Raw genomic sequence first — 26,322 nt, 5'->3', positions numbered from 1 at the left:
TGCTGTCCAGCCGTATGTCCTTTCTCCCGCCTGCCTCATCTCTCCTGCAGCATTACAGAGCCTTCTTCCACACTAGTTGCCAGAATCATCTTTCTAAACCAACCTGACCATGTCACTTGCCTACTTTAAACTATTTTCAGGACAGTGTAAATTACTCGGCTTGTCATCCATCCAACGAATACTGGGGTGGGATGGGAGGACTTACCATATGCCTAGGCAGTTCTTATAGATGCAAAGATACAGTAGTGAACCAAACAGCAAATGCCCTGTCCTGGGGGCCCTTCACAGTCTGGACCCCGGCCACCCTCCACAGCCCTATCTTCCTAAAAACCCTTCCAGCCGACCTCCCACCAGCTGTGAGCTCCTGTCTCTTCACCTCCCGAGCCTTCCCTCACTGCCCACAATGGAGAGACCAGTCCCCTCCCCCCAGATCCCTCCATTCCCCAAGGCGCCCAAGTGTGGCCTAGGCTCCTCTGCAAATTGAAGCCCCTCTTTCTGCCAGCTAGAGCCCCCTGCCCCTCCCCTGCCTCCCGGGGATTGTGAGCTAAGAGCCAGGGGTAAGAGGCTTGGGACCTGTGCGGCTCCCCCAGGCCCCGGCTGGCCCGCTCCACCGCACAGGAAGCGGGTTAAGAGTGCTGCCCTCACCCCACCCAGGAATGTCTGGTCCCCAGGTAGGCATCCGAGGCAGCACACATCCCTCCCCAGAGTGCTGTCAGCCACCAGACCCCCGGGGTAGGAGGGTGGAGCCATCCGGGAGCCCAGCCAGGCTCTCTCTCTTCCATCTTCTCGTGCAGGCTGGCGTCTGGGACGCTGCCGTAGCCCCGTGGGGCGGGACGCGGGGGACCCCGGGAGGGGAGGGGGCGTGGCTGCGTGTGGCGGGAGGGGGCCTGCGGGGCTGCGCGCGGTGTTGGGGGGGCGTCTCTAACGGGGGTGGCTGTGCCCCGAGGCCCAGCGGCTGCCGGAGCGCCCGCCGAGCGCAGGGCCACTGTAGTTTGCGCCGGGCTTCCACGCACAGGAGCCGCTAGGCCTCGGGGCCATACCCCTCTCCCCTGTCCTGCTGCCCACAGTCCCTGCGACCTGCAGGTCCTGCTCGCTGCTCTGCCCTCGCTGCCCTCAGGGCTGCCTTCCTTTTCTTCCTTTTCTCCCCTCCACTCCCAACCCTATCTGACCCAGACACCTCCTGGCCAAACGCCACTGCGATGCTACAGGGTCACATGGGCATATCCCCAACTGCGGGCTCCCTGACCACCCCACTGCACCTCCAGTCACCAGCCCCCCCCTCCGCCTCGCTGGGATCCAGCCGCCTCATTGTGCTTTGGCACCTTTCTCCGCTTTGCCAGGAGCCCGCCCCGCCTCCTCCTTGGAGACCCTCCCTAAACACCGCACCAGTGAAGCCTTCCCCTGCCGGCCTGCGGACTTAGTCTGGCGTTCCCTGGTGTGCCCACAGCACCGGGACCTCCCCTGTCCAGCACGACCCTCGCCACAGGGCCTTCATGTCCCTACACGGATCTGCCTCCCCTACCAGACTCCTTGCCTCTTGAGGATGCAGCCGAGCTCTTGTTCTCTCTGCCCCCAGAGCACAGCCCTGGCCCGGAGCAGGCATCAACACATGTATTTAGAAATGAGTAAATGGAAGATCGTAAGCATTGGGTAGATGCTGGGTGTGCTGAGGGTCTGGATTGTGGAGAGTTCATCTGAGAAGGCTTCTTGGAGGACAGACTGAGCAGGCTCTGGCAGGGGAGAGGTGTGACTTGGTGCAGTATCTTGGGAAAGCACTAGTGACATATGCTACCAACTTAACGATCCTCGAAAAACTTCTATTGTCAGGCCTCATGCTGGGCACAGGGGACCTCAGCCTGCGCTCAAGTTGCTTCCCCTGTAGTAGAGGAGGAAGACAGGATAGGCCGTGCCAACGCAGAGTGCCAGGTGTCACACGGTGAGCACACGGAGACGCGGCAGTGTAGAGGAGCACCTGGCTCCGGGGGGCGGGGGCAGGCTTCCTTGAGAGCAGGGGGAGAACCAGCAGGAGGGGCAGAGAGGAGGCTGACGGCCGAGCCGGCCTCCTCACGAGGGCCTGGACACCAAAGGAAAGAGACAGACTCCATCCTGGGCGCCTGGGGAGCCACGGCCAGCTTGCACAAAGTGGGGGAGTGACGGGATCTAGTCCTGCAGGCCACTGCCCAGCAACGCCTCAGCTCAGACCCGCTCATCCAGAAGCCTTCTCTAAGCCCCCTGTCAGGCTGGACCCCTCTTCTATGCTCCCCTGGCAGCCTGGCCACCTCCACTTTTCTATGCAGGGTGGAATACTTCTGCTCTACTGAATTCCTTGAGATGTGAGACCAGCTCTTAATCTTCTCCATGTCCCAAGCACAGAGGCACTCAATCTTGCTCATGACCAAATGTTCGCTGCATGAATGGATTGCTCCTTTTTCCTCTGGATTTCTAGAGGTCCACATCCTTTCACACCCAGGACCTGTGCAGTATGCTGAAAATGGCATTTAATTGGGAAAGAGGAGGCCAGATTCAAATCCTGGCTCCATCATTCACTGGGACAAGTCACTTGACTATCTTGAAAACTCCGTTTCCTCCCCTGTAAGATGAACAGAGTCTGGGAGGCCCCCATGCATGCAGGAGTCTTGTCTCCCTGAGTGGACTGGACGTGCCAGGAAGGTTTTCCCCAGCACCTAGCTCAGTCTGAGCTTGCGGGGAGCACAGTGCTCAGTGATGTTGGTTGGAAACAGCAGAGTGCAGAGTAGAGGGGAAAGAACACTTCAGGCGACGTCGTAAGTCCTGTTCTGCCACTTCTGGTGTGATTTTGAGCAAGCTGCTTCCCCTCTCTGAGTCTTCTTTGCCTTAGCCTGCGAGTAGGGATAGTAGCCCTCACCTGGCCGACCTCACGGGGCCAATGGAAACCATAGATGTAAAAATGTCTCCCGAATGAAAGGGGTAGTATGGTAGATAACTGATCATTAATTAAAAAAATAACTGAGGTGGTGCCGATGTGGTGTGTCTGGTACTTGGTAGAAACGCCCCGGGTATGTGCTGACCACCTCTGAGGGGCAGAGATGCCGGCGTGCTGCTGTCCGAGCAGGGCTGGGCTGGGCTGGGTGCAGAGCTGTTTGCTCTTGCCGGGGTCAGCCCTGAGGCCTGGGAGAGCCTGGGAGGGGGGCTCCAGGGGAGGGAGTACGCAGCCAGCCCTTGGCTCCCCTCCCCTCCCCCATTTCTCAGCCAGCATTCTTCCCGTCTTAGGTTTGGAGGGGCCCTCACGTGAGAGGGTCTCAGGAGTCCCGATGGCCTTGGCGAATGAGACAGGCCTGGGGGAGCAATGAGCCCCACGGTGCTGCCCTGAAAAACTCCCAGTTCCAAACTCCAAGCCCAGCCCCTCCCGGCCTCTGACATCTTGGTGGCCGGGTTTATGGGAAAGGACCATCATTTGTCTTAACTCTTGCCCAGAGCAGAGGGGCCTGGGGCTAGACCCAGGCTGAGCGGAGGCAGAGGCTCGGCTTCCTTCCTCTAAAATGAGGGAGGATTCAATGAGGAGAGCACCTTGGAACTTGTTTATTTTTCTCAGGGGCAGGGGTGCCGTTTGTGGGTAGCGTGCCTGCAGCAACGAGCCCCTGTTCCAGAGAGCGCGGGGCTCCGTCTCCGAAAGAGACTTCGTGTCACAAGCAGTCTGTGTGTACGGAGCGCGTGTTTGGTCTTAGAGGAAGAGCAGAGCCAGCCAGGCCGTGCAGACGGGCAGGGCCACCTGCTTCCCCGAGGCGCAGAGGGGCTGGGCAGCGTGAGGGGCTCGGGCAGGGCCGCCGCCCTAGGCGAGGCTGATGCTGCCCTGCAGGGCTGGCCGAATGAGCCCCTCCTTGGTGTCCTAGCCCACAACCTCCTCCTGCCTGGAGCCACGCCCCCAGCTGAGGGGCCCCAGACTGAGGACCCGGGAGGCGGCGCTACCTCCTACTCACCCACACGTGCCTTTGAGCCTCTCGGTTCTATGAACCCCAGTTGCTTCATTCATAAAATCATGATAGCACTGCCTTCTGAGGTCGTCAGGGTCAGGAGAGAGAACATAGTGGAAGGTGCTTGTGAACTATTCTGTGCTGTCCATGTTCATGTCTCATTTCTTGCCTCTTCCCCTGTTGGAGCTGGGCCTGCTGTTCCGGTCGGGGCCTGTCAGAACCAGGACCTCGGGGCACCCCAGCAGCAGCCCGGTCCTGAGGGAGTGAGCACGGCCTGCGGGACAGAGGAGGCTGACTCCACAGCGGTCTCTTCTGTGCTTTCTACCCCGCAGGGAGCCTCTCACCCCTGGGCTATTCCTGGGAGGTGAGGGGGTTGCCCCTTCCCAGGGTTCTTTCTTATTCCTCTGGGGCTCACCCCACCGGAATAAAAGTATTAAAAGTAACTTTGTCATTTTTTTTTTTAAAGGGCTCACCTCTGACAACAGGTTCATCTCTCAGATGGGGGAAGGGCCCATACCCCTTGTCCCCTGGGCCACGGGGGTACCAGGAGAGTCACCACGTGGGCTGAGGGAGGTCTGCACCAAGGCAAGGGGTACAGTCAGAGGGAGTGGAAACTGGTTGTGTGGGCTCACGCGCTTTGCTGGTGAGCTTCCCCAAGACACTCACCCTCAGCACCTCTGTCTTTACCTCCTGGTCTCTTCCATCCGCCTCCCGTCTCTCTCATTCCAGTCAGTGAAACAGTGTTGGGAGGGTGCGGTTCTGGGATGAGGTCCAGCGAACAGGAACTGCCTGGTCCCTGGGAGCCTCTTTTGGGACTCCTTGACCTTGGGAAACCCCTTGCCCCTCTCCCCTGAGCCCCAGATCAGTGCACCAGTTTCTTCCTGAACAACGACCAGAGCTGTCTCCAGATGAATGAATTTTCCTGGAAGGATGTTACCAATGCCTTGTCCCTGGCCAACCTGATCCTGGGGCTCTTCTCCATCTTCTGCAGCTTCTGCAAGTAGGTCTGGGGCCCAGCAAGCTCCTAGCCAAGAGCTGGAGCCACTGGCATGAGGGAAGGAGAGGGGAGCCTAGCGAGCCGGGCACTGAGGCACAGGATCAAGGGGGTCAGGAGAAAGTGTAGCGGGTTGGGAGTCAAGGGATCAAGATCCTAGCCTCAGTTCACCCACCAACCTGATATGTGAATTTGGCTAGGTCATATCCCTGAGCCTTGGTTTCCCCATCTCTAAAACAAAGAGCTTGCACTGTGATCTCTATAGTTCCTTCCAGCTATGGCAGTCTAAAATGGTTTTTATGAGAAAAATCAAGAGATTCTGTTCTGGAGGCCCTTACGTAATCCTTGGGTAGGCAGGTTGCCGTTTGAAATTTTTGATTCTTAAAATAGAACATATGTGGTGAATATTTACAATTAGCACTATTGTGGAAAATCTGAGACATGTATATGGGCCCCTAAAAAGCAAAGCAAATCATATTTTGTAAGCAAATTATAAATTGAATCATATTTCAATGCCTTCACAAATCAGTTCTTTAAAGAGAAATCCCTTATAACACAGATATCCTCCTCCTAACTGATTCTCTATAACCATCAGCATGTGACTTCTCTGGATCCGTTTCTCATCCATAAAATAAGATGATCTTACCTGATGATGTTTGAGTTCCCTTCCAGTTTGAAAATGTTATGACTCTCTAAGTCTGGATTTGTGGAGTCTTATAAAGTAGAACATACCTGCTGCAGAAAATCTCTGTTGTCTTAGTTCAGTCTAAGCTTCTGGGAGTGTAGTTTTTATGGCATGATGGTGAACCCAGTTCCCTGTGGACACATAGGTATGGTTCCAAAGGAAGGTGGTGCTGAGGTTGTTTAGAGACGGCTGAAGTCTGGGGTCAGGCTCTCTGCTTCTGCTTGGCCATCCAAGCACTGCAATGAGGGTGTCGACGCAGGAATGCAGCTGAGGGCAGCCTTGCCTGAGACGCCAGTGGCTGCTTTCAGAGGGGTCTGGGAGCATGTGCTGGCTACAGCATGGAATCCTCGAATGTAGGGTCTGCAAGAGATCTTGGAAATCATTGAGAGCATCAAAATACGTGAGATGAAAATGGATAGAACCGCAAGGAGAACTCGACAAATCCATTATCATAGTTGGATATTTCAACACCCCTCTATCAGAAATGGACAGATCCGGGGGCGCCTGGGGGCTCAGTTTTTAAGCGTCTGCCTTTGGCTCAGGTCATGATCTCAGGATCCTGGGATTGAGCCCCGCATCGGGCTTCCTGCTCAGTGGGGAGTCTGTTTCTCCCTCTCACTCTTCTTCTGTGCTCTCCCTCTGTCTCTCTCAAATGAATAAATAAGAAAAGTTTTTAAGTAAATTAAAAAAAAAAAGAAATGGACCGATCCTGTCGGCAGAAAATCAGGAAGGAGATAGTTGAACCGAACTGCACCATCAATCAACTGCATCTCATTGATGTTTATAGAATATCTCGTCCAATAACAGCAGAATACACGTTCTTCTCTTCACGTTCAGGCTATAAGATTGCATTTAAATTTAAAAGACTAGAAATCATACAAAGTATGCCCTTGGACCACATGGAAGTAAAGTAGAAATCAGTAACAGAAAGATAACTAGAAAATATGTGGAGGTTAAACAACATAATTCCAAGTAATACATGGATTAAAGAAGAAAATATTTTGAACCAAAAGAAAATGAAAGTACAGCTTATCCCAATTTGTGAGACGTGGTAAAAGCAGGGGTTAGAGGTTAATGTGTAGCACTGAATGCATACACTGGAACAGAAAACTGCTCTGTGAAGGAGGACGTCAGGAGAATTAGAAGACAAAAGCTGCACGCTGGGAGAAAGTATTTGCAAAAGGTACATCTGATAAAGGACTATAATCTAAAGTAGACAAAGCTTAAAAACTCATCCATAGGAAAACAAACAATTAAAAAATGGGCCAAGAACCTGAACAGACACGTCACCAAAGAAGACCTACAGATGGCAAATAAGCCTGCGGAGAGACGCTCCACACCACGCGTTATCAGGGAGATGCAATATTATATTTAAATAAAATAATAACTATTAAAATAATTAAAATAATGAGATACCGCTACATACCTATCACCAAAGCAGTTGTCCAGAACACTGAGAACACCAACTGCTGGCGAGGGTGTGGGGCAACAGTGGGGGTACAACATGGTGCCACCACTTTGGAGGACAATTCGGCAGTTTATTACAAACCGAAACATATTCTTTCCGTGTGATCCAGCAAGCACACTGGTATTTATCCAAATGAGTTAAAAGCTATGTCCACACAAAAACCTGCAGCTGGATGCTTACGATGTTTTATTTATAATTGCCAAAACTTGCAAAGCAACCAAGATGTCTTCTAGTAGGTGAACAGATGGATAAACTGTGGTATTTCCAAACAGTGTTACGTAGTGCTAAAGAAAAGAGCTACCAAGCCATGGGAAGCCATGGGAAGCCATGGAGGATCTTCAGCGCATGTTACCAAGTGAAGGAAGTCAATCGGAAAATGCTACGTACTGTATGATTCCAGTAGTACGATGGGATACTCTGGAAAGGCAAAACTCTGAAGACAGTAAAAAGATCCTTGGTTGACAGGGGTGGGTAGGGGGAAATGAAGAGGAAGAGCACAGAGGATTTTTAGGACAGTGGAAATGCTCTGCATGATACGATACTGATGGCTACCTGTCATCACACATTCGTCCAAAACTATAGAATGTGCAACAGCGAGGGTGAGCCCTAAGGTGATCTACGGACTTTAGGTGACTATGATGTGTCAGTGGAGGTTCATCCTTGGTATGTACCAAGAATGTGCCGTTCTGGTGAGTGATATTGCTAATGTGGGAGGCTATGCGTATGTGGGGGCAGGGGGTACATGCGAAATTTCTGTACCTTCCTTTCAGTTTTGTTGTAAACTTAAAACCTCTCCAAAAAGATAGTCTTAGAAAAACTGAAAAGAAGGGAGATATAAAATCAATGATGTATGGTTTCCACCTTAGCAAACTAGGGGGGGAGGAAATGCAAATTAAGTCCAAAGTAAGCAGAAGAGAAAAATAATAAAAATGAGAGCAGCCATCAATGAGTTGGAAAATAAAAAATCAGTAGAGAAAATCAATGAAACCAAAAGCTGATTCTTTGGAAGGATCAATAAAATTGACAAGCCTCTAGGCCGGCTAACCAAGAAAAATGAAGAAAAGAAGAGAAGACACAAAATGCCAATATCAGAAATGAAGGAGGAGCCATCACTACTGATCCCATGGACATTAAAGGTATAATAAAGGAAAATTATGAACAACTCTATAAATTTGATAGCCTAAATGAAAATGGACCAATTCCCTAAGTCATAAGTTAACAAAACTTGCATTAGGAGAAATAGATAATCTAAATAGGCCTGTGTCTATTAAGTCATTTGGCACAAACCCCTCATTTTACAGATGGAGGAAGAGAGGCCTAGAGATGTAGGAGTGACTTATCTGAGAATCCCCAGTGAGATGGTTGCAAAGGCTAGAACATAGGACCCCTGTGCCCTCAGATATGCCTGGGGTTTAGAGCTGGAAGGGACCTTACTGATCATCTAGGGGGCTCAAGGCACCCCTTTAAGACTGTGGGTTGAGAGTATGGCAGGGGTGTGTGTGGTGTATAAAGCAGAGTATCTCAGAAAGAACGCGAGCTTGGGGAACATGCAGGGCAGGGGTGTGTGCACGTGTGCAAGTGGAGGAAGCGTGGTGGTGTACTGGGCGGATGTGGGCGGTTGGCCAGGGGAGGCCACGGGAGAGCCGTCCTGCTCGGGCCTGCTGCCGTACACTTCAGGAGATGCCACTGTGCCTCGTGGATGCTTCTCATCAGCTTCCTGTTAGACACGGCAGTGGGGGCGATAACCAGACACCTCAGCCTCTGCTCCAGGTCAGGTGAGTCCAGGCCCCAGACCCCTGCTCCCGGACCCCAGGAGCCCCATCTCAGGTCACCACTGCCCCCCTGACATCCAGCAGGCCTCCGTCAGTCACCACCCCTGTTCACAACCCTCCGAGGTTGGCAGAAGCCGCCCCAGGGCCGTCCGGGAGCCCCGTAGTCTAGAGCTGGCCCTCTGCCCGCTCACGCGTTAGCCTCGGCCAGCCTTGCCCCGGCCGTTTCCTTATCTGCCCGGCCTCCCTTTTGGGGCCGATCCAGGGATCGGGAGGGGCTGGTGGCTACGGTGGAGGTGGTCAGGAGTGGGGGAATGAACCCTCCCCCCAGCAAAGCAGCTGGTTCAAAATACAAGAAAATATTTTCGCATAAAATTTGGCTTGAAAAAGGGTTCCATAGCCTGTCAGTTTGCATCCAGCTGCAGTCCAGTCCTGGAGGCTAAGGGTGGGGAACTAAGACCCGAGAGGGGCAGACTTGTCTAAGGCACACGGTCAGCGGGAGGCAGAGCCAGGAGGAGCCCCTGTCTTTGATCCCCGGGGGAGCAGCTGTGGCTCGCCGGGACCTCAGACCCTGCGTGGCCCCCCCGGCAGCTCCCCCACCAGAGTGGACTGAGGTGTGAGACAAATGGGAGTAAGTTCTAACCTTGGCCTTCTGGAGCAGGAGTGGAGCTGAATGACTTCGCGGTCTTCACCACTTTCGGCCTGGCCTCAGCCCTGCTCCTGGGTGTGGACGGGCCTCTGAGTGGGTTCCTGGCCGTCATCTATGTGTTAGCTGCTACTTTCCGCCTGTGTTTTTATTCAACCGGTGAGCGAACCCCAGCTTCGCAGCTGAGCGTCGGGAGCCAGGGAGGGGGAGCTGTTGGATGCCAGAAGCCTGGGGGGCAGTCACTGACTCCTCCCCCTCCTTTGTGGGGTCCCTCTGCCTTCCTCCGTCTGCGCCCCAGGCCCCCTGAAGGCTGCGAGCTGCACCGGCAGGGCCCTGGGGAGGGGGGGCAGGGGCCTGTGGTCCTCTGACCAGCTGGGCCTTTTCCTCATTGTGAGACCTTTAGACGGTTCACAGAGACTCGCAGCATCTAGAAGTAGAGGGCGTCCTCCAGTTTTCCACAGCACATGGAGACATGGAGCTCTGTCACGGGCGGTCGGCCTGCCCAAGGTCACAGTGCAAGGGAGGGCAGATGCCGACCCGACGACCTCAGGAGACCCTTCTACAGAGCCGTGCTCGGCGCCGGGGCTCACGCCTGCTGCTGGCGGCCGGCCTCCGCGTGGGGAGCAGGTGCAGAGCCCACGCGTCATCTCTGTGAACAGCTCCGAGCCTCATGCCAGCCGCTGCTGCACGCAGGGGGCATTTGGAACGTGGGCCCGGGAAGACCCAACGAGAGGGCTTGTTGGGCTGAGACTGCTTTAGACGCAGCTGACCCGCCTCGCTCTCCCCGCAGGCGCTCAGCTCACACACAAGGGCCTGCCCTGCCGCTACGCTTCCTGTGTCTTGGCCTCCACCTCCCTTCTGACCAAAGGCAACACGTTCATCCTCTCTTGCATGGCCTCGCTTATGATTCTATTCATGATGGACCAGAGCTACTACCCACACGATGAGATCCTGGAGTCTGAGAACTGGAAAAAATTGGTTTATCTGGGAGGTGAGTGGCCGTGGCCGCTGGTGGTTGCTTCTTATCCCTGCTGCTCGTTGCCACCTGCACCGCGGCCCCGCTCCCCTGAGCGGCCTTGCCCTGCTTTGCCTTTCTCCGTCTGGCGTGGATTCACTTGTTCATTGTCTCCACACTCTCGACCCGCCCCCGGATCGAGAACTCTCTTTTATTCACACGGTACTCCCTGGACCCAGGACTGTGCCGACCACAGGCCCGAGGCCCAGGAGTGTTTGTTGAATGTTAGCACGTTCAATCGGGAACCCCTGCCGTACGCCAGGGGCTGGGAACCAAATCGGTAAACTAGACCAACTTCCCACCTCAGGCTTTACAGTCTGACAGGGGAGACAGACACCAACCAAATAATGGCAGAAACAACTAGAAATGCATAGTTTTGATGTGTTGTGGAAGCACACGGTGCTCAGAGGGGGTGTTGGAGGGGGACCTAGTTAGACGGAAATGGCCTGAAGGGGAAAAGGATGCTTCGGAAGATGACATTTAAACGGAACCTGGGTGAAGGTGGCCAAAAGGTACGAACTTCCAGTTGTAAGGAAGTCCTAGCGACCACAGGGAGCAGTACCATGTTGTATATTTGAAAGTAGCTAGGAGAGGAGAGCTTCAAAGTTCTCGTCCCAAGAGGAGAAGCTGGAGCTCCGTGTGGTGGCAGATGCTCACCAGACTTCCTGTACTGACGGCGTCACACAAATATCGAATCCTCGTGTCGCACACCTTGCCCTAGCACAATGTCGTCTGTCCGTGATGTCTCAATGGAACTGCAAACAAAATTAAAAAAAAAAAGAAAGAAAGAAACCCGCAAGATGACTGGCGAGGTGGGTGAGAGGGGTGGTTCAGAAGGGAAAATGGTATTTCGTGAAGGCTCTAGGCTAGAGGTGCTGGAATCATTCGAGCAGCCATGTGGCTGGAACAAGCTGAGAGACACTAGGGGTAGAAACCAAGGCCGCGAGATGGGCAGGTTTTGGGAACTGATCCCAACAGCAAATGGGAAGGCTCCGAAGGGATTTCTGAGCGGCAGTTTTAAGTGGCTACTTTGACTAGATGGTGGGAGACTGAGAACCGAAGGAGGAAAATGGACCGCCAGCCCATATTAATGGCATGAACTTGGCCTAGTTACCTCACTGTTGTTTTTTGTTTTTTTTTTTAAGATTTTATTTATTTATTCGACAGGATAGAGACAGCAAGCGAGAGAGGGAACACAAGCAGGGGGAGTGGGAGAGGGAGAAGCAGGCTCATAGCGGAGGAGCCTGATGTGGGGCTCGATCCCATAACGCCGGGATCACGCCCTGAGCCGAAGGCAGACGCTTAACCGCTGTGCCACCCAGGCGCCCCAAGTTACCTCACTGTTTTGAGCTCAGTTTTCTTCATCTATAAAATGAAGCCATTACTTCCTACCTCGGGATTCTTGAGATTAAATGAGATAATGTATATCAATCTGGCACACATGTGCCCTGTAAATAGCCCCCTTCTTCCCTCTACCTGCCCTCCTATCTCATAGCAACAGTGTTTCCCACAATGTTCTTTGCTCCTGTAGATACCGCTGATCCCCTCACCTCAAAATAAACCATACACTTGGCCTCAGCCTTCCTTGGATTGTCTTGGCTCTGTGAATAAAGCAGGAAACCGCCCCTCACAGATTCTGACACTATTTAACGCCAGAGCCCTGCTGGCTAGATTTCAAAATGGCCACTGTAGGTACTCCTCTTACCTGGAGTGCAGTCACCTTTTTATTGATTGATTTATTTTATTTATTAATTAAATTTTTTTTGAGAGACAGCCTGGGAGAGGGGCAGAGGGAGAGGGAGAGAGAGCCTTAACCAGGCTCATGCCCCGTGTGGAGCCCAATGCAGGGCTTGATCTCATAACCCTGAGATTGTGACCTGAGCCAAAATCAACAGTTGGACTGACTGTGCCACCCAGATGCCCCTATTTTATTTTTTTTTAATATTTTATTTTTAAGTAATCTCTACACCCACTGTGGGGCTCAAACTCAAGACCCCACGATCAAGAGTTGCATGCTCTACCCCCTGAGCCAGCTGGGCGCCCCACCAATCACCTTTTTACGCCGAGGTTCTAGCTCCTCCACAGAGCTTTTGAGAAGCTGGCCTGTGGCTACTGAAACCTTACGTCACGTATTTTCCAAGACAAATCTGCTTTAAAATATTGTCTCATTGCCTCAACAGATGAATGACCATTCTTAAATATTAAGTATCCCAAGGTTCCAATCAATCTCTGTAACTGCTTCTTACCCTCAGAAGTGGTCTTCTGTCAGATCATGTGTTCTGATTTCTCTTGAGGACTGCATGGCTGTTATCCCCATGCACATGCTGTTGCCCCGTACTCTCCCACCCTCTTTTGAGCTCTCTGAGGCTAAGTGCCTACTTTTTACGAAAGTAGACATGGCTTTGAGTCAAGACATTGTGCAGGTTACATCCCCTCTGTCTCCTCATCTGAAAAACAGACTTGATTCTGAATCACAGGATTATTGTGAAATGTAAATGGAACAGTCTTTGTAACACACCTAGCAGAATGTCTAGTGCAAAGAAGATATCCCACAAGTGTTGGTGCCCTTTCGCCTTTCAGTGGTAAATCTGAGACTCAAATGTGTTGGGGGTCCCCCAAGACCACCCCCAGGTCCCTTGATTTTCTAGGGACGCACAGGATGCATATAGTAGTATTCACGGCTAAGATCTGTCACAGCAAGAAGACACAAAGCAAGAGCAGCAAAGGGAAGGTGAAAGGGGCAAAATCTGAAGGAACGACATGCAGACCCCCAGGGTCCTCCCCGTGGGGCCACCCAGCACAAAATTGTGACAACACTCATGAAGGCTTGTCTACCTGGAAGCTCTGTAGAGACTCAGTGCCCAAGGTTTTCATGGGGGCTGGCCACATCGGCGCCCTCGGACTAGCAGTACCAAAATTCTAGATTTGCACGAAGGAAATCAGTCTCAGCACTGTCTAAGCACAGTGAGCCACTCTCGCCCACGAGGGAAAGTTCTATATTGGTCTAGGGAACTGTGTACCAGCCTTGTTCCCAGACTCCAGCCGAGGACTAACCGGGTAAGCAGAAGCAGGCCTTTCTAGGGAGAGCTGTCTCAGGTCTGCTGTGCTCTTCTGCACATGGGTAACGTTGTATTGGCCATTGTCACGTGTTAAACTTGACACAATTATATATATGTATTTCTAACAAGGGGTCTGGGCAACTCAAATGTATTCTCAGCTAAGACTGATTCCTGATCTGAATTCGACAAAAAGCAACCTGAGTTTGCATTCGATTGTAATCGTCTAGTTACAAACAGACAATACCTCTTAATGGCAGGGCTCTTGTCTCATTGGTTTTTGTCTCTTTGGCTCCACTAGTACAAACCAAGGGATGGGAGGATGGGGATGGGAACGAAGAGGATGGAAAGAGAGCTTCATAAAAACGGAGTGTTTGCCTTTTTCCTTCTAGGTATCATCCTGCTGCTTTTGTCTCCATTCTCCCTAACTGCGTTTTACTGCCTGCTGTGGTCACTGTCCTACATCTTCTTTCCAGACGCTCTGTGGGGCAAGGCAGCGCGTCTCAGGCTACAGTGCCGAGAAGACTAAACAGCTTCACCCACTGCCACAGGCCTCCGTGGGGTTTGTGCCGGCGCGTTGGGCCAAGCCCTGCCTTACCCTCGCTAAATCTCTCCTTGGCCCCACGCCTCCTGGGCGCTGGATAACGTGTTGCCTTCAACCACAGGAACCCACCGCGGGGCCAGCGGCCTTCACTTCCTCCTCATTACTCAGGGTTCTGAATCCCTTGGGGACACGAGTTGTTTCTTTTTTTTTTTTTTTTTAAGATTTTATTTATTTATTTGACACAGAGAGAGACAGCCAGCGAGAGAGGGATCACGAGCAGGGGGAGTGGGAGAGGAAGAAGCAGGCTCATAGCGGAGGAGCCTGATGTGGGGCTCGATCCCACAACGCCGGGATTACGCCCTGAGCCGAAGGCAGATGCTTAACGACTGTGCCACCCAGGCGCCCCACACGAGTTGTTTCTGTCCTATAGAACAGAGTGTTTTCCAAGCTAAACTTGGGCTGGGCTGAGTTGCAGCCCTGTTACCAGCTGGGGACCCTTGTGCACTCAGGTCAGTGCCTTGGAAGGGAGTGAAACCTCTGGAATCGGTCTAATCCCCGCCTTGGCCTGTCTGGTGGTTACTGCTCCAGTGACGGGGGGCGGGGGGTTAGTGAAGCGGTTCCTTACCTTGCAGGCCCCGGCTCCGCAGGGCCCATCACAGGACTATCGTGCGGCCCAGGGTAGACGTGCAGAGGGTTGTGCAACGTGACATGCTGTATTCGAACAGTCAAAGCTGCTGCCGTTTGCTTCAGCGAAGAAATTAGACACACTGGCAGCTTGAGGGCATCACCTGGCTTCCATCTGGTTTTTTCCTAAACTATAAAATACTGAACTGTAGATATTCAAATGCCACTTCGTATTCTAAAAGCCAAACTGAATAAAAATAAGGAGTATTGTATGGAACCTCACGAAGGGGCCGGCTGAAGGCAGTGACCCCCCAGGCCTGCCTCTGGACCTTCTACCTCCAGACAGTATGTACCAAAGGTTGTTGGCTAGTTCGGCCCCTTCCTCAACTATGGAGCCGGAGCACTTTTTACCTAATTTCTTCAAGTTTGCAGAACAAAGTATTTGGTAGACATGCATTAAGTCTAAAATTAGATTTTTAAAAATAACAATCCAGTGAATCACATGGCTACAACCTGGCTTTAAAGGAACGGATAGCGCCCTCCTGGTCCCCGCTGCTCTCTGTCCGTATCGCTGTCATGTCATTTCTATTTTTCTTGGGTGGTTGACTATGTCTGTGCCTCACCCAATTGAGGCTCCTTCAGTTTACATTTTTTAAAATGTCGGCTGCTCACCGCGGAAGCTGGTAGTCAGACATGTTTGCTCTGTAGGTGAATGGATTTCCTCATGCATTCCGGTGGGTTATATACGAGATTACTATACTGCAGTGAGAGCCTCACGAAAACACACCTACACACACATGCAAATACGTGATGTCCTGTGGTACTATACCTTCATTTCAGAGATGCTACACTTCATCAAAATGTTTAGGAAATGCAGCTCGAGAACTGCGTTCACATAAGCTCTTAGAGGCCAGCACCTAGCAGGTGCTCAAAAAACACTCACTGTGTTCTGAACCAACAAAATCTAGTCCAGAAACCCACGGCTGAAGATTAGCCAACGATGTCCTCTTCTCAGCCACATTAGTTATCAGATACGGCTACTTCTAAAACTTGAAACTACATTCAAAGAAGATGCAATTCCGAAAGAGGATTTCCATGTTGCTTTTGAGCCACAGCGGCAGAGTTAGAAGAAATTCAAATCAAAACCACATTGAGACACCACCTTACACTAGTTAGAATGGCAAAAATTGACAAGGCAGGAAACAACAAGTGTTGGCGAGGATGTGGAGAAAGGGGATCCCTCTTACACTGTTGGTGGGAATGCAAGTTGGTACAGCCACTGTGGGAAACAGATGGAGTTTCCTCAAAAAGTTGAAAACAGAGCTACCCTATGACCCAGCAATTACACTACTGGGTATTTGCCCCAAAGATACAAATGTAGTGATCTGAAGGGGCACCTGCACCCCAATGTTTATATAGCAGCAATGTCCACAACAGCCAAACTATGGAAAGAGCTGAGATGTCCATCGACAGATGAATGGATAAATATGTGACATATAGATATAGATATATAGATATAGATAGATATAGATAGATATAGATAGATATATGGAATGGAATACTACAATGAAATACAACTCAGCCATAAAAAAACCCCAAAATCTTGCCATTCGCAATGATGTGGATGGAACTAGAGGGTATTATGCTAAGTGAAATAAGTCAATCAGAGAAAGGCAATTATGTGATCTCACTCATGTAGGGAATTTAAGAAACAAAACAGAGGATCATAAGGGAAGGGAGGGGAAAATAAAAGAGGACGAAATCAGAGAGAGACAAACCATAAGAAACTTTTTTTTTTTTTAAAGATTTTATTTATTTACTTGACAGAGACAGCCAGCGAGAGAGGGAACACAAGCAGGGCGAGTGGGAGAGGAAGAAGCAGGCTCATAGCAGAGGAGCCTGATGTGGGGCTCGATCCCAGAACTCCGGGATCACGCCCTGAGCTGAAGGCAGACGCCCAACGACTGCCCCACCCAGGCGCCCCTACCATAAGAAACTCTTAATCATAGGAAACAAACTGAGAGTTGCTGGAGGGGATGGGGGGTGGCAGGATTAGATAACTGGGTGATGGGCATTAAGGAGGGCACGTGATGTAATGAGCACTGGGTATTATATAGGACTGATGAATCACTGAACTCTACTTCTGAAACTAATAATACACTATATGTCAATTAACTGAATTTAAATAAAAAAATTTTTTAAAAGAAAATTTATATTTTTCACAAAAAATTTATTTTTGTTTGAAAATACTGATTTATTTAAAATAGTAAAAACCTACTACAGGTTAACATAAGTAACAAAAACAAAAGCTCTTTGGGGTCCTCCACTTTCAGAGTATAAAGACGTCTGAGACGAAAACGTCCGAGCCTTGCTGACTTCGGGAGGTTAAAACTTGCCCGATGTTCGTGCGTGAGCGCTGAATGGTGTGAGTGGCGCTGAGTGGTGGGCCCAAGAGTCAAACCCAGGCAGCCTGACTTCCCAAGTGTTCGCATGATGAGTTTTGTGACGCAGAGCTCTAAAAACACCCCGTGCCCGGAGAAACCGGGAGTAGACCGCGTCGGGGTTCGGGAGTCGCGGGCGGGGAAGCAGGAGGCGCTTCCAGTCGCCCTGGCGATGCCGGGAGAGCCGGGCGGTGCTAGTCCGCTTAGGGATGCAAAGGCCTCTGCAGCCCTTCCCTGGGGCAGACGAAACACCTTTCTTTTTTTTTTTTTAAGATTTTATTTATTTATTTTTGAGAGAGAGAGAGAAGAGAAGGACAGCGGGGGTGAGGGGCAGAGGGAGAAGCAGACTCCCCACTGAGCTGGGAGCCCGATGTGGGGCTCGATCCCAGGATCCTGGAATCACGACCTGAGCGGAAGGCAGACGCTTAACGACTGAGCCGCCCAGGCGGATGAAACTTCTTTCCCTTTAAATTGTGAATAGAAAGATGACCCAGTCCTGCCCTTGTTCAGGCATCCCTCACATCTCAACATTTTTTTTGCCACAACCCATAGAAACAAGGAATTTTTACCTCCAATGCAGCAGACGCTTTCATACGTGTACATATCCTGAAACAAAACGTCATGAAATAACATCTTTACCACATATACGTTTTAATCTGTTGTTTCATTAAAGAGAAAAGCCAGTCATAATTTATTAACCTTATTTACAACCACCTGCAGTTGGGAGAGCTGCAATTCTAGAGGACTTCTCCAGGATGGAATAGTTCTGGGGGAGCCGTGTTAATACGGGAGTTCTCAGCTGAGGATCAGAATCTTTCCCAAGTGATGCTCACGTTTACTTGGTTATTTGAAATTTGGAACGTTTCCCATGAAACAAGGTGGTTGGGAAGGGAAGTAACACTTACTGAGGATCTAGTACATACATTAGCTCGTTTATTACTCCAACATACGTTCCCGACGGGAAGAAAATATTCCACTACGTCGATGGGGAAGGTGAGGCTCAGAGGCTAATAACTAATGTAGGATTGCTACGTGACTCCGAGTCATCTGAGCCCAAGAACAGTGCTCTCTGTAGTATACTGCGGCATTTTTGTAGGTTTGTAATAGCTCACTCCAAACCCCAACTCCCCAAAAAACAAAACCAAATATTCCCCATTCAATCTGAATTCGGCAGGACCCCATAGAACCTAATTACCATTTATGGGGATAATCTTTGCAGAGACCAACTTAGTTATAACTTAGGCTCTTAAGAACACATTCTCCACAGTGGTAGCAAGTTCCTCCCGCCCCATTAATGGCCCAGTTTACTCCTGAAAACAAGCCACAGCAATGGGAACAGAATTCTCAGTGACTTCAGAGGCAGCAGGGAGACAAAGAGGAGATGGGGATTGCTTGAGATGTTCCCAGCACCAGTCGGGAGCATACAGGCATTTCTAGGGCAGAGTAGAGGAGGTGGCGGCATCTGGCTCCTTCGCCCTGAGAGGTCTACCTCATTTCCATACAGATTCAGCTTTCTGACACCCTTCTCCCTACTCAGGACTATCTAGAAATGAAATATCCCAAAGGAGCAAGCTCTGCTTTTGCTCAGTATTAAAATGACTCTTTCTCGGGGCGCCTGGGTGGCACAGCGGTTCAGTGCCTGCCTTCGGCTCAGGGCGTGATCCCGGCGTTGTGGGATCGAGCCCCACGTCAGGCTCCTCCGCTATGAGCCTGCTTCTTCCTCTCCCACTCCCCCTGCCTGTGTTCCCTCTCTCACTGGCTGTCTCTATCAAATAAATAAATAAAATCTTAAAAAATAATAAAATAAAATGACTCTTTCTTGTCACAAAAGCTGAAGTATGAACCACCGGTCCTGATACGAATGTCTGAGGCAGAAACTTTACACTTTGATACTTAAAGATGGCAGGTGGATGGATGGGTAGGCGAACGGTTCTTGAGGAAGCAGTCTGGATATTCCCAACACACACCCACTTCTGGGCCTGACAAGGTAGCTCCCGGAATGACAAGCGAAAACCACCTGCTCGCGTCTCCCCACGGGTCCCAGCCTGCTGCTAGCTGTCTGTCACGAGGTGGGAGGAATCCTGGCTGCAGGCCTCTGCCCTGAGTATGGGCTCTTCAGAGAATCGAGGCTAACAGATTTATACCTGTGCAGCCAAAACCTTAGGAACTGCTGGGTCAGCCAGCTTTGGCCCAGAAGATTGAGAACTGGAAACACTCACATTCTTTCTTCTGTCTCCTCCCTTCCACTCCCTCCTGAAGGCGATAGGGTTCCCTCTGCTCACTTCAACTTGTCTTACCTACTACATTCTTTCTGACTCCGCTTTCTGTGGCTAGGCACCCCAAGCTAAAGTCTGAGCAAGCGAACATTTTATTAGCATTTTATTTATATTTTTGAAGCAGATCTACAGTTTCATGAGAAATACTGATTTTTCTCAAACAATAGAAAAAGGTTAAAAAAAAAAGAGAGAGAATCTATTGTCTTGGAAGAACCAAACAAGTCTCTTCAGCAAGCATTGGGCCAATTCAGACTGAAGCAACCAGCGGAGCAGAAGCCACATACAGGAAGTGCAGATTTATCCAGTTTCAGGAATAATGCAAACATCTTCTTGTCTAGTTCTGGGAGGTTCCGAGCGGACCGTCTCAGGGCAAGGGGGGCCCCATCCCGTCTGCACGGGCGGCTCACTCCCCAGGAGGCTGCATCTGCTTACAGAACTCATCGAACTGCTGCTGCTCCAGCTCTGTCATGACTCTGTTGAGGGCATAGATCTGAAGGGGAGAGAAAGATCCGTCAGCAGGGGAGACAGCCGCTCCCCGCGTCCTCAGACGCCAGAGGCTGGGGCATTTGGCGCCGCCGGCACCGCAGCAGTGATGCAGGCGCGGCGCGAAGGGAACCGAAGAGCGGACACTAGTTCCATCTGGAGGATCAGGACAGACGCAGCTTGATCCGGCTTTTGAAGAGTCGGGAGGATTCGAACACTTAGAGATGGGGGGTAAGGGACATGAGAGGCGATGGCCAGGGGGTAGTATGATGAAACAAATATAATGGAAAAGTACAGGATTAGTTCTGGAAACTTCAACGATGCCAATATGAAGGATATTAGAGAGTCTGGAGGCCGGAGGAAGTGACAAGTGTGTTGGAGCCTGACATGCCAGGCCAGGGCCTCTGGACTTTGGCCAGACTCTGGAGAGCCAGCGAGATTAGTGTGCGGGGAAGCAACCTGATGCTATCTCTGCTTTGGGAGAGCTAACTGGAGACCATGTGAGGGATAAAGTGGAAGAAGAGATTAGGGCCACTTACGACGCAACATGACGATAGTCCAGGAAGGAGGCGGCAAGAACTATGACGCAGGGTAGGCAGCGGGGATGGAACTGCAAGAGACGTTCTCAGGTGAAAGGTGGGGTATCTACCTCATTCCTCACCTTTCTTTATCCTTGTGGTATCAATCTGTCCACTGCCGAGCAGAAACATCAGAAAACTTTCCAATTTGTCGAAGGGAAAAATGAAGGAGTGTGTTGTGTGTAGGTGATACAACTGGATTCATTTGAGAAAAGACAAGAAAGAGGGGGGAAAAGAAACTGAGAAGTGAGACAAATAGAAAACACAAAATAAAGGGCAGAAACGGCAACCAAATGTGTGAGGATCACCAACCCTGTGAGATGGTTCTTTGAAAATACTAAAGAAAATCCTGCAAGTCTGACATGACTCGTCAAGATGAAAAGGGGCAGACACAAACATGATTAGAATCAGAAAGAACACGTTACTGATAGCAGGGGGATTAAAGCAAAATACTATGAACTTTGTGTCAGTAAGTTTGAAAACCTAAATGAAATAAACTGCTAGAAAGTAAAATGATCAAAACTGACTAAACAGAAAGTTTGAATGATGCTATAATCTCTCCCCCACATTTTTTTTTACTGTGGTAAGATCCTATAACCTTTAAGGAAAACATGAATGCCACAGTGATGAAGGCAGTTAGAAACAACAACACAAACCAATTCTCAAAAAGCATAATATTGACGGTTAAAATGGTTAATTTTTCTGTTATGTATATTTTATCGCAATGAAAACAAATAAATAGATCTGAATAGTTTAAAAAAAGAAAAGCAGCTGAGTGAATAGAGCCAGTCATGGAATGTAGTAACATATATAAAATTCAGAAATGCGCACAATTAGACAGTATATTGTCAGGCTACAAGATATTATTGGGGGCACACGGAGAAATACTAAATTAGTGCAGGACAGCAAGGGCATGATGGGCATAAAGTCAAGGAATGAGGGCACCGCTAGTGGGAAGGGCTGGGGACAGGACCCGCGTGGGGCCCGAGGAGCTTCCAAGTCACTGGTCACACTCTATCTCTAGTCGGGTGGTAGGACGGGGTGTTGGTTTTACTCATCTTCTTTGAGCGGTACGCACCCACACATGTGCGTAAACTTCGAATACACATACATTTGAACCTCTGCTTCATCCATCCATGCTCTAACGAGCATTATAATCTGCATGCGACTGAGCTGGGGACTGAGAGGGATATTAAGTAGCTTCTTGGAGACCTCTAGATCCAGAAGGCAGGCTGGTGGAAGGGAAAATAGCATAAGCAGAGAAAGAAGACTCAAAATGGGTCAGCAGGTCCGAGCCAAGGAACGGAAGACTTTCAAGAAGGAAAGGGTGGCCAACTGTGTCAAATGTGGCTTCACAGCCACATGCGCCCTCTGTTCCATTTACTCGTCACGATGCTCCCTCACATCTCACTTTCTGGAACGCAGCATCTCTGGAGAACTGAATGGAAACCGTATCTCTTCCTCCCCGCAAGGGTCTTGTCACATTCCTATCTTAGGAGATTACATTCCAGGCAGCACAGATAAAGCCAACAGCAGGGCCCTTATAGGGCAAAGCAGAAAGCAGGAGCCCAAGGTCAGATGTGTTTAGCTCACAGTCTGCTCCTCAATCCCTGAGTTACTAGGGGTTCTGTGCTTTTAAGTGAGGGTAATACCTTCTACGTCACAAAGTCACCTATTTTATATTCCTCTCTCCCTGCCTTATGCCAGGCAGGATTGACAAAGGTCGGGATGGGAGTGACAACAGTAAGCTGTGGTGTGAGGATACCCATGGTCACGCACGTGCAGGCTGGCCCCGGGCCTGGCGGTATTACACGACAATATTCCAATACTGAGTGCCAATATTCCATTTCCGCGCGGCACCCTCAACGCGACCCGTCCTTCCACCCAGAGTCCACACAATAAAAGCAGGCCAGCTGCTAGGAAGCACGTGGTTCCTGCTGACGACTGCTGCCATTTACTGAGGGCTCTCTGTGTGCCAGGCACCGTGCTGAGTGCTTCATACACAACACCTCTGCTCCTTGTAACAGTCTTGTGAGGTAGGTATCATCACCCTCGTGTTTCAAGGGGAACGGAGGCACTGAGGTGCAGAGAGCTGAAGCATCCTATCCAAAGGTCCCGTGGGAGGAACTGGGGCTCGTGACAAGCTGGAATTTGGAGTCGGACTAATAAATCTAACCTGTGAAACCTCACCAGAAGGCTGTCAATAATGACACGAAGAAAGTCCTCCACATCTATCCCTACGGTGTGCACAAAGGACCATGTCCTCAGGCTGTTTCTTAACGCGGCCCTCCAACTGTTCCCCAAAGCGCAATGCAGTACAATTATCTGGGGGCCTGGATCCTGGTGGCGATGGGCAGGTGAAGGAAAGGGGAGAATAATTTGTTAGAATCCACGTCCACAGCTCTCAGATGGTCTGTCTTAATCCAAAGGCGGATTTCAGTGTATGGATTAACTTTGAACACACTATTCAATCTACTCACTAGACTGTCTGCCTCTCGCACCGAACGCTATCTCCACAAAGGGAGGGATTCTTCTCTGCCTTGTCCACTCGTGTATCTCAAGCCCCCGCAACACTGCCGGGCACAGAGCAGCTCGGTATTTAACGAATGGATCGAATCGACACGAATTTAAGGTCTGCCGAGATCAAGGCGGAAAAGACGTGAGGAATGGGAACCCTCTTCCGCTGCCGATGGGAGCGCGCACTTGCACAATGTTCGACAGCAATCTGGCAACGTCTAGTAAAACTGAAATAAACATGGTAATTCTACTTCTATGCTCTACAGAAATTCTAGCACAGGTGCCAAAGGAGACATCTAAGTTTTTCACTATAGCAATGCTTGTAGTAGCAAAAAAACTATATTTAAGTGTTTATCACTGGAGGAATGGGTAAATACACTAAGTGGATTCATAAAATGGACTACTGTATCTCTCTCTCTTTCCCCCCCTATGCTCACTCGTTTTGTTTCTTAAACCAAGAAACAGACTCTTGAATACAGAGAACAAACTGATGGTTACCGGAAGGTGGGTGGGGGATGGGTGTGATGGGTGATGAGCACTGGGTGTTGTATGGAAGTGTTAAATCACTATCTTGTACACCTGAAACTAATATTACACTGTATGTTACCTAACTGGAATTTAAATGAAAACTTAAACAATAAAAATAAAATTGGGGTGCCTGGGTGGCTCAGTAAGTTAAATGTCTGACTTCGGCTCGAGTCATGATCTTGCAGTCCTGGGATAGAACCCTGCGTGGGGCTCCCGACTTGTGGCGGGAGCCTGCTTCTCCCTCTCCCTGTGCCCCTCCCCCTGCTTGTGCTCTCTCTCTCTCAAATAAATAAAATCTTTAAAAATAAATAAATAAAATAGACTACTATAAGCAGTGATGAGGAATAAACTAGATTATATTAACATGAATAGTTCTAAAAAACATTATGTAAGCAAAATGTAAAATAAAACACAAAATTTTATTAATGTAAAATTTTAAAACACAAAAGAATATTGTATGTTACTCAAGGATATCTATTAATATATCTGAGTGTAAAAGCATAAAAAACTATAGTGGATGCCCATAGAGAGGGAAAAGGGTGTAAGACAGGAAATGGACAAAGAGGACTTTAAATTCATATGTAATTTTTATTTATCTAAAAGGCTCCAAGCGAATATGACAAAATATTAACCACTACCAATCTGGCATGCTGAGTACCCAGGTGTTTGTTCTAATATTTTGTTTTTCCATACTTCAAAAATTTCTCAAAAAAGAAACACTAAAATGCCTAGAAAGAGGGAAGAATTTGCGGCAAGCTTTCTTCTGATATTAAATACTAAAATAAAAACACATGTCTGGATGTGGTTCCACATAGGTAGTGCGAACAGTTTAGCTTTTCATTCTCAAGTTGATTCTAAGTGTTGACAGAACAAAGAAACACGTTTGCTGGGTGTAGAGCTTGGGCTTCTGCTTCTGGTTATTTGCAGCTACTCTCCAGGCCAAAGCCTGAACATCTGTGCTAGGGGGTGTCCAACACTTGTTGTCCCTCGCTGACCCCTCCCTTACAGTCCTTTCTCTTTTTCCTTTCTTTCTTCCACAAAAGCTCTGCACCAGGGGTCACCTGGAAAGGGTCAGGGTTCTGACACTAACCTGGCGTGTGACTCTGGGCGGCCACTTCATCATTCTGGACCTCAGTGATCTCCTCCTAGGAGAACTGTTTTGCCTGGAGGCAGGCAGCACTCCCCCTCACAGCTCTCCTCTCCACTCCTCTATTCCAGCATCATCTCCAGCAGACTACAGGTACACAGGCCTCCTCCTTAATCTCACCTCTGCTCTTTGTCTTTGCTTCAGCTCCTGCTGGGCTGATTTCTGCTTGGCCTTCTCAACTCTGCTGACAGGTTCTTTAACTTTGGATTTTTCTTTACGCGAAGGTTGATCCATGACTTCACTTCTGACCACTTCTTAGCTCTGACCTGGATGGTGCAGAAGAGACGGACTGATTAACAAAAGAAAGGAAGGAAACTCCCTTAACGAATCCCCAAGTTCAGCCCCCTCCTTTGACAGGTGAGGCAGAGAGGCCCCGTGGAAAGGGGGGTTGGATTTCGTGGACTAAGACTGAACCCACCGCCATGACCTTGCTGGGTGTCCCTGGGCAAACTGTTTTAATATCTATTTTCCTGAAATTTTAAAAATGTTTTCTGTATATTTTTAAATTTCTAAGAAAAAAAGACAAAGCAAGAAATGAATAAACCTAATGGAAAGAGGGAAGACAGGGCCGCAAACTTTCTCCTGATATTAAATACTAAAATACGTAAGAACTAAAATAAAATCCCCTCCACTCCGAGCCTTAGTTTCGTGTCTGCAAAATGGGACCCCAGCCCATTCCCTGGCGTGAGCACCACGCGAGGGGCCTGGGACCCGCCCCTACGCTGCAGCGCGCTGTTCTGCGAGGCCACCGCGGCCCGGCCGGGCGAGCCACTCCCAGCCTCGGAGCGGGGCGGCCGGGAGGCCCGGGCCTCGCGCCTTCTCGGGCCTCAAGGCCACGGCCTTCCCACCTCCGCCGGGCCGGACAGTTACGGCCCCGCTCGGCGCAGGGCCCCCACCCGGGCCCGCCCTCCGCCGCATTCAGCCCGGGGCCCAAGCCCGGCCCAGGGGACGCTCCCCCGCCCGCCGCAGCCCTCTCCGGTGCAAGATGGCGGCGGGCTGCGGTCAGGAGTCGGCGCCGGCCCTCGAGCTCTCGGGCCTCCGGGACTCCGCCGCGTCGCCGACAGGGCCCCACGTGGGACACCCGGCCTTTCCTACCTCCCGGCCTGCAGTCGCGAGCCCGCCGCGCCTCGGATTGGGCGGGGCCGGGGCGGTGACTCGGGGGCGGGGCCGGGAGGGGGCGGGGCCGGGAGGGGGCGGGGCCGGGAGGGGGGCGGCGGGGACCGGCGCGCTCTGAGGTCCCGCCCCCTGGGAGGGCCGCGCGTGCGCAGAAAGAGTAGCTCGTCGGCCCCCCCACCCCCACCCCCAACCCTGGTCCTTCCAGAGCGTGGGTTCTAGGACTGGGGAGGTTTAACAATGCCTTTCCTGGGAATATTTTCTGGGGCAGCTGTTAGGCTTTGAAGGGTGAGAGCTGAAGCTTGGGATGAGAATTGTAACTTTTTGGGCCTCAGTTTCTTAATTCGAAAAAGTGGGGATGGTGATTTGCGCTTTCTTGTTTACGAGCTTCTTACGAAGACCAAGTGAGGCCCTGCTGGTCACAGTGTTTTGAAGAAGGAGGTCAAGACAGATGTAAATAACCAATATAACCATAGAGAAACGTTCAA

General features: G+C 50.4%; 1 protein-coding gene and 1 non-coding gene across 4 annotated transcripts; one reads left to right on the top strand and one right to left on the bottom strand.

Annotated features, from left to right (window-relative positions):
• The first annotated feature begins 946 nt into the window (after window positions 1-946).
• On the top strand, window positions 947-16,960 carry TMEM269 (transmembrane protein 269). 3 transcript variants are annotated; one of them, XM_057310721.1, is made up of 5 exons: window positions 947-4,950; window positions 8,811-8,872; window positions 9,528-9,671; window positions 10,303-10,503; window positions 13,976-16,960. In XM_057310721.1, exons 1-5 carry the CDS (start codon window positions 4,859-4,861, stop codon window positions 14,110-14,112), a joined length of 636 nt encoding a protein of 211 aa, XP_057166704.1. In that variant the 5' UTR covers window positions 947-4,858; the 3' UTR covers window positions 14,113-16,960. The 3 variants fall into 3 exon arrangements, with proteins under 3 accessions (XP_057166704.1, XP_048076432.1, XP_057166703.1); XM_048220475.2 differs by having other exon boundaries at window positions 2,002-4,950; window positions 8,775-8,872; window positions 13,976-14,315; XM_057310720.1 differs by having other exon boundaries at window positions 2,002-4,950; window positions 8,775-8,872; window positions 10,303-14,065.
• Window positions 16,961-19,558: 2,598 nt separating this feature from the next.
• On the bottom strand, window positions 19,559-25,870 carry SVBP (uncharacterized). The gene is made up of 2 exons (XR_008958863.1): window positions 25,817-25,870; window positions 19,559-24,987 (listed from the first exon to the last, which is right to left on the bottom strand). It is a non-coding gene; the product is annotated as an uncharacterized SVBP (transcript).
• Window positions 25,871-26,322: the final 452 nt, after the last annotated feature.

Source organism: Ursus arctos, unplaced genomic scaffold (genome assembly GCF_023065955.2).
Source record: "Ursus arctos isolate Adak ecotype North America unplaced genomic scaffold, UrsArc2.0 scaffold_12, whole genome shotgun sequence".
Taxonomy (NCBI): domain Eukaryota; kingdom Metazoa; phylum Chordata; class Mammalia; order Carnivora; family Ursidae; genus Ursus; species Ursus arctos.
This window is presented reverse-complemented; position numbering and strand designations above follow the sequence as displayed.

Excerpts from the sequence above, each read along its gene's own strand:
- TMEM269 (XM_057310720.1), top strand. The coding sequence starts at position 4,859 with ATGAATGAATTTTCCTGGAAGGATGTTACCAATGCCTTGTCCCTGGCC. Across the intron at positions 8,873-9,527 it reads CAGCCTCTGCTCCAGGTCAG|GAGTGGAGCTGAATGACTTC; the intron begins GTGAGTCCAGGC and ends CTTCTGGAGCAG. Across the intron at positions 9,672-10,302 it reads CCTGTGTTTTTATTCAACCG|GCGCTCAGCTCACACACAAG; the intron begins GTGAGCGAACCC and ends CTCTCCCCGCAG.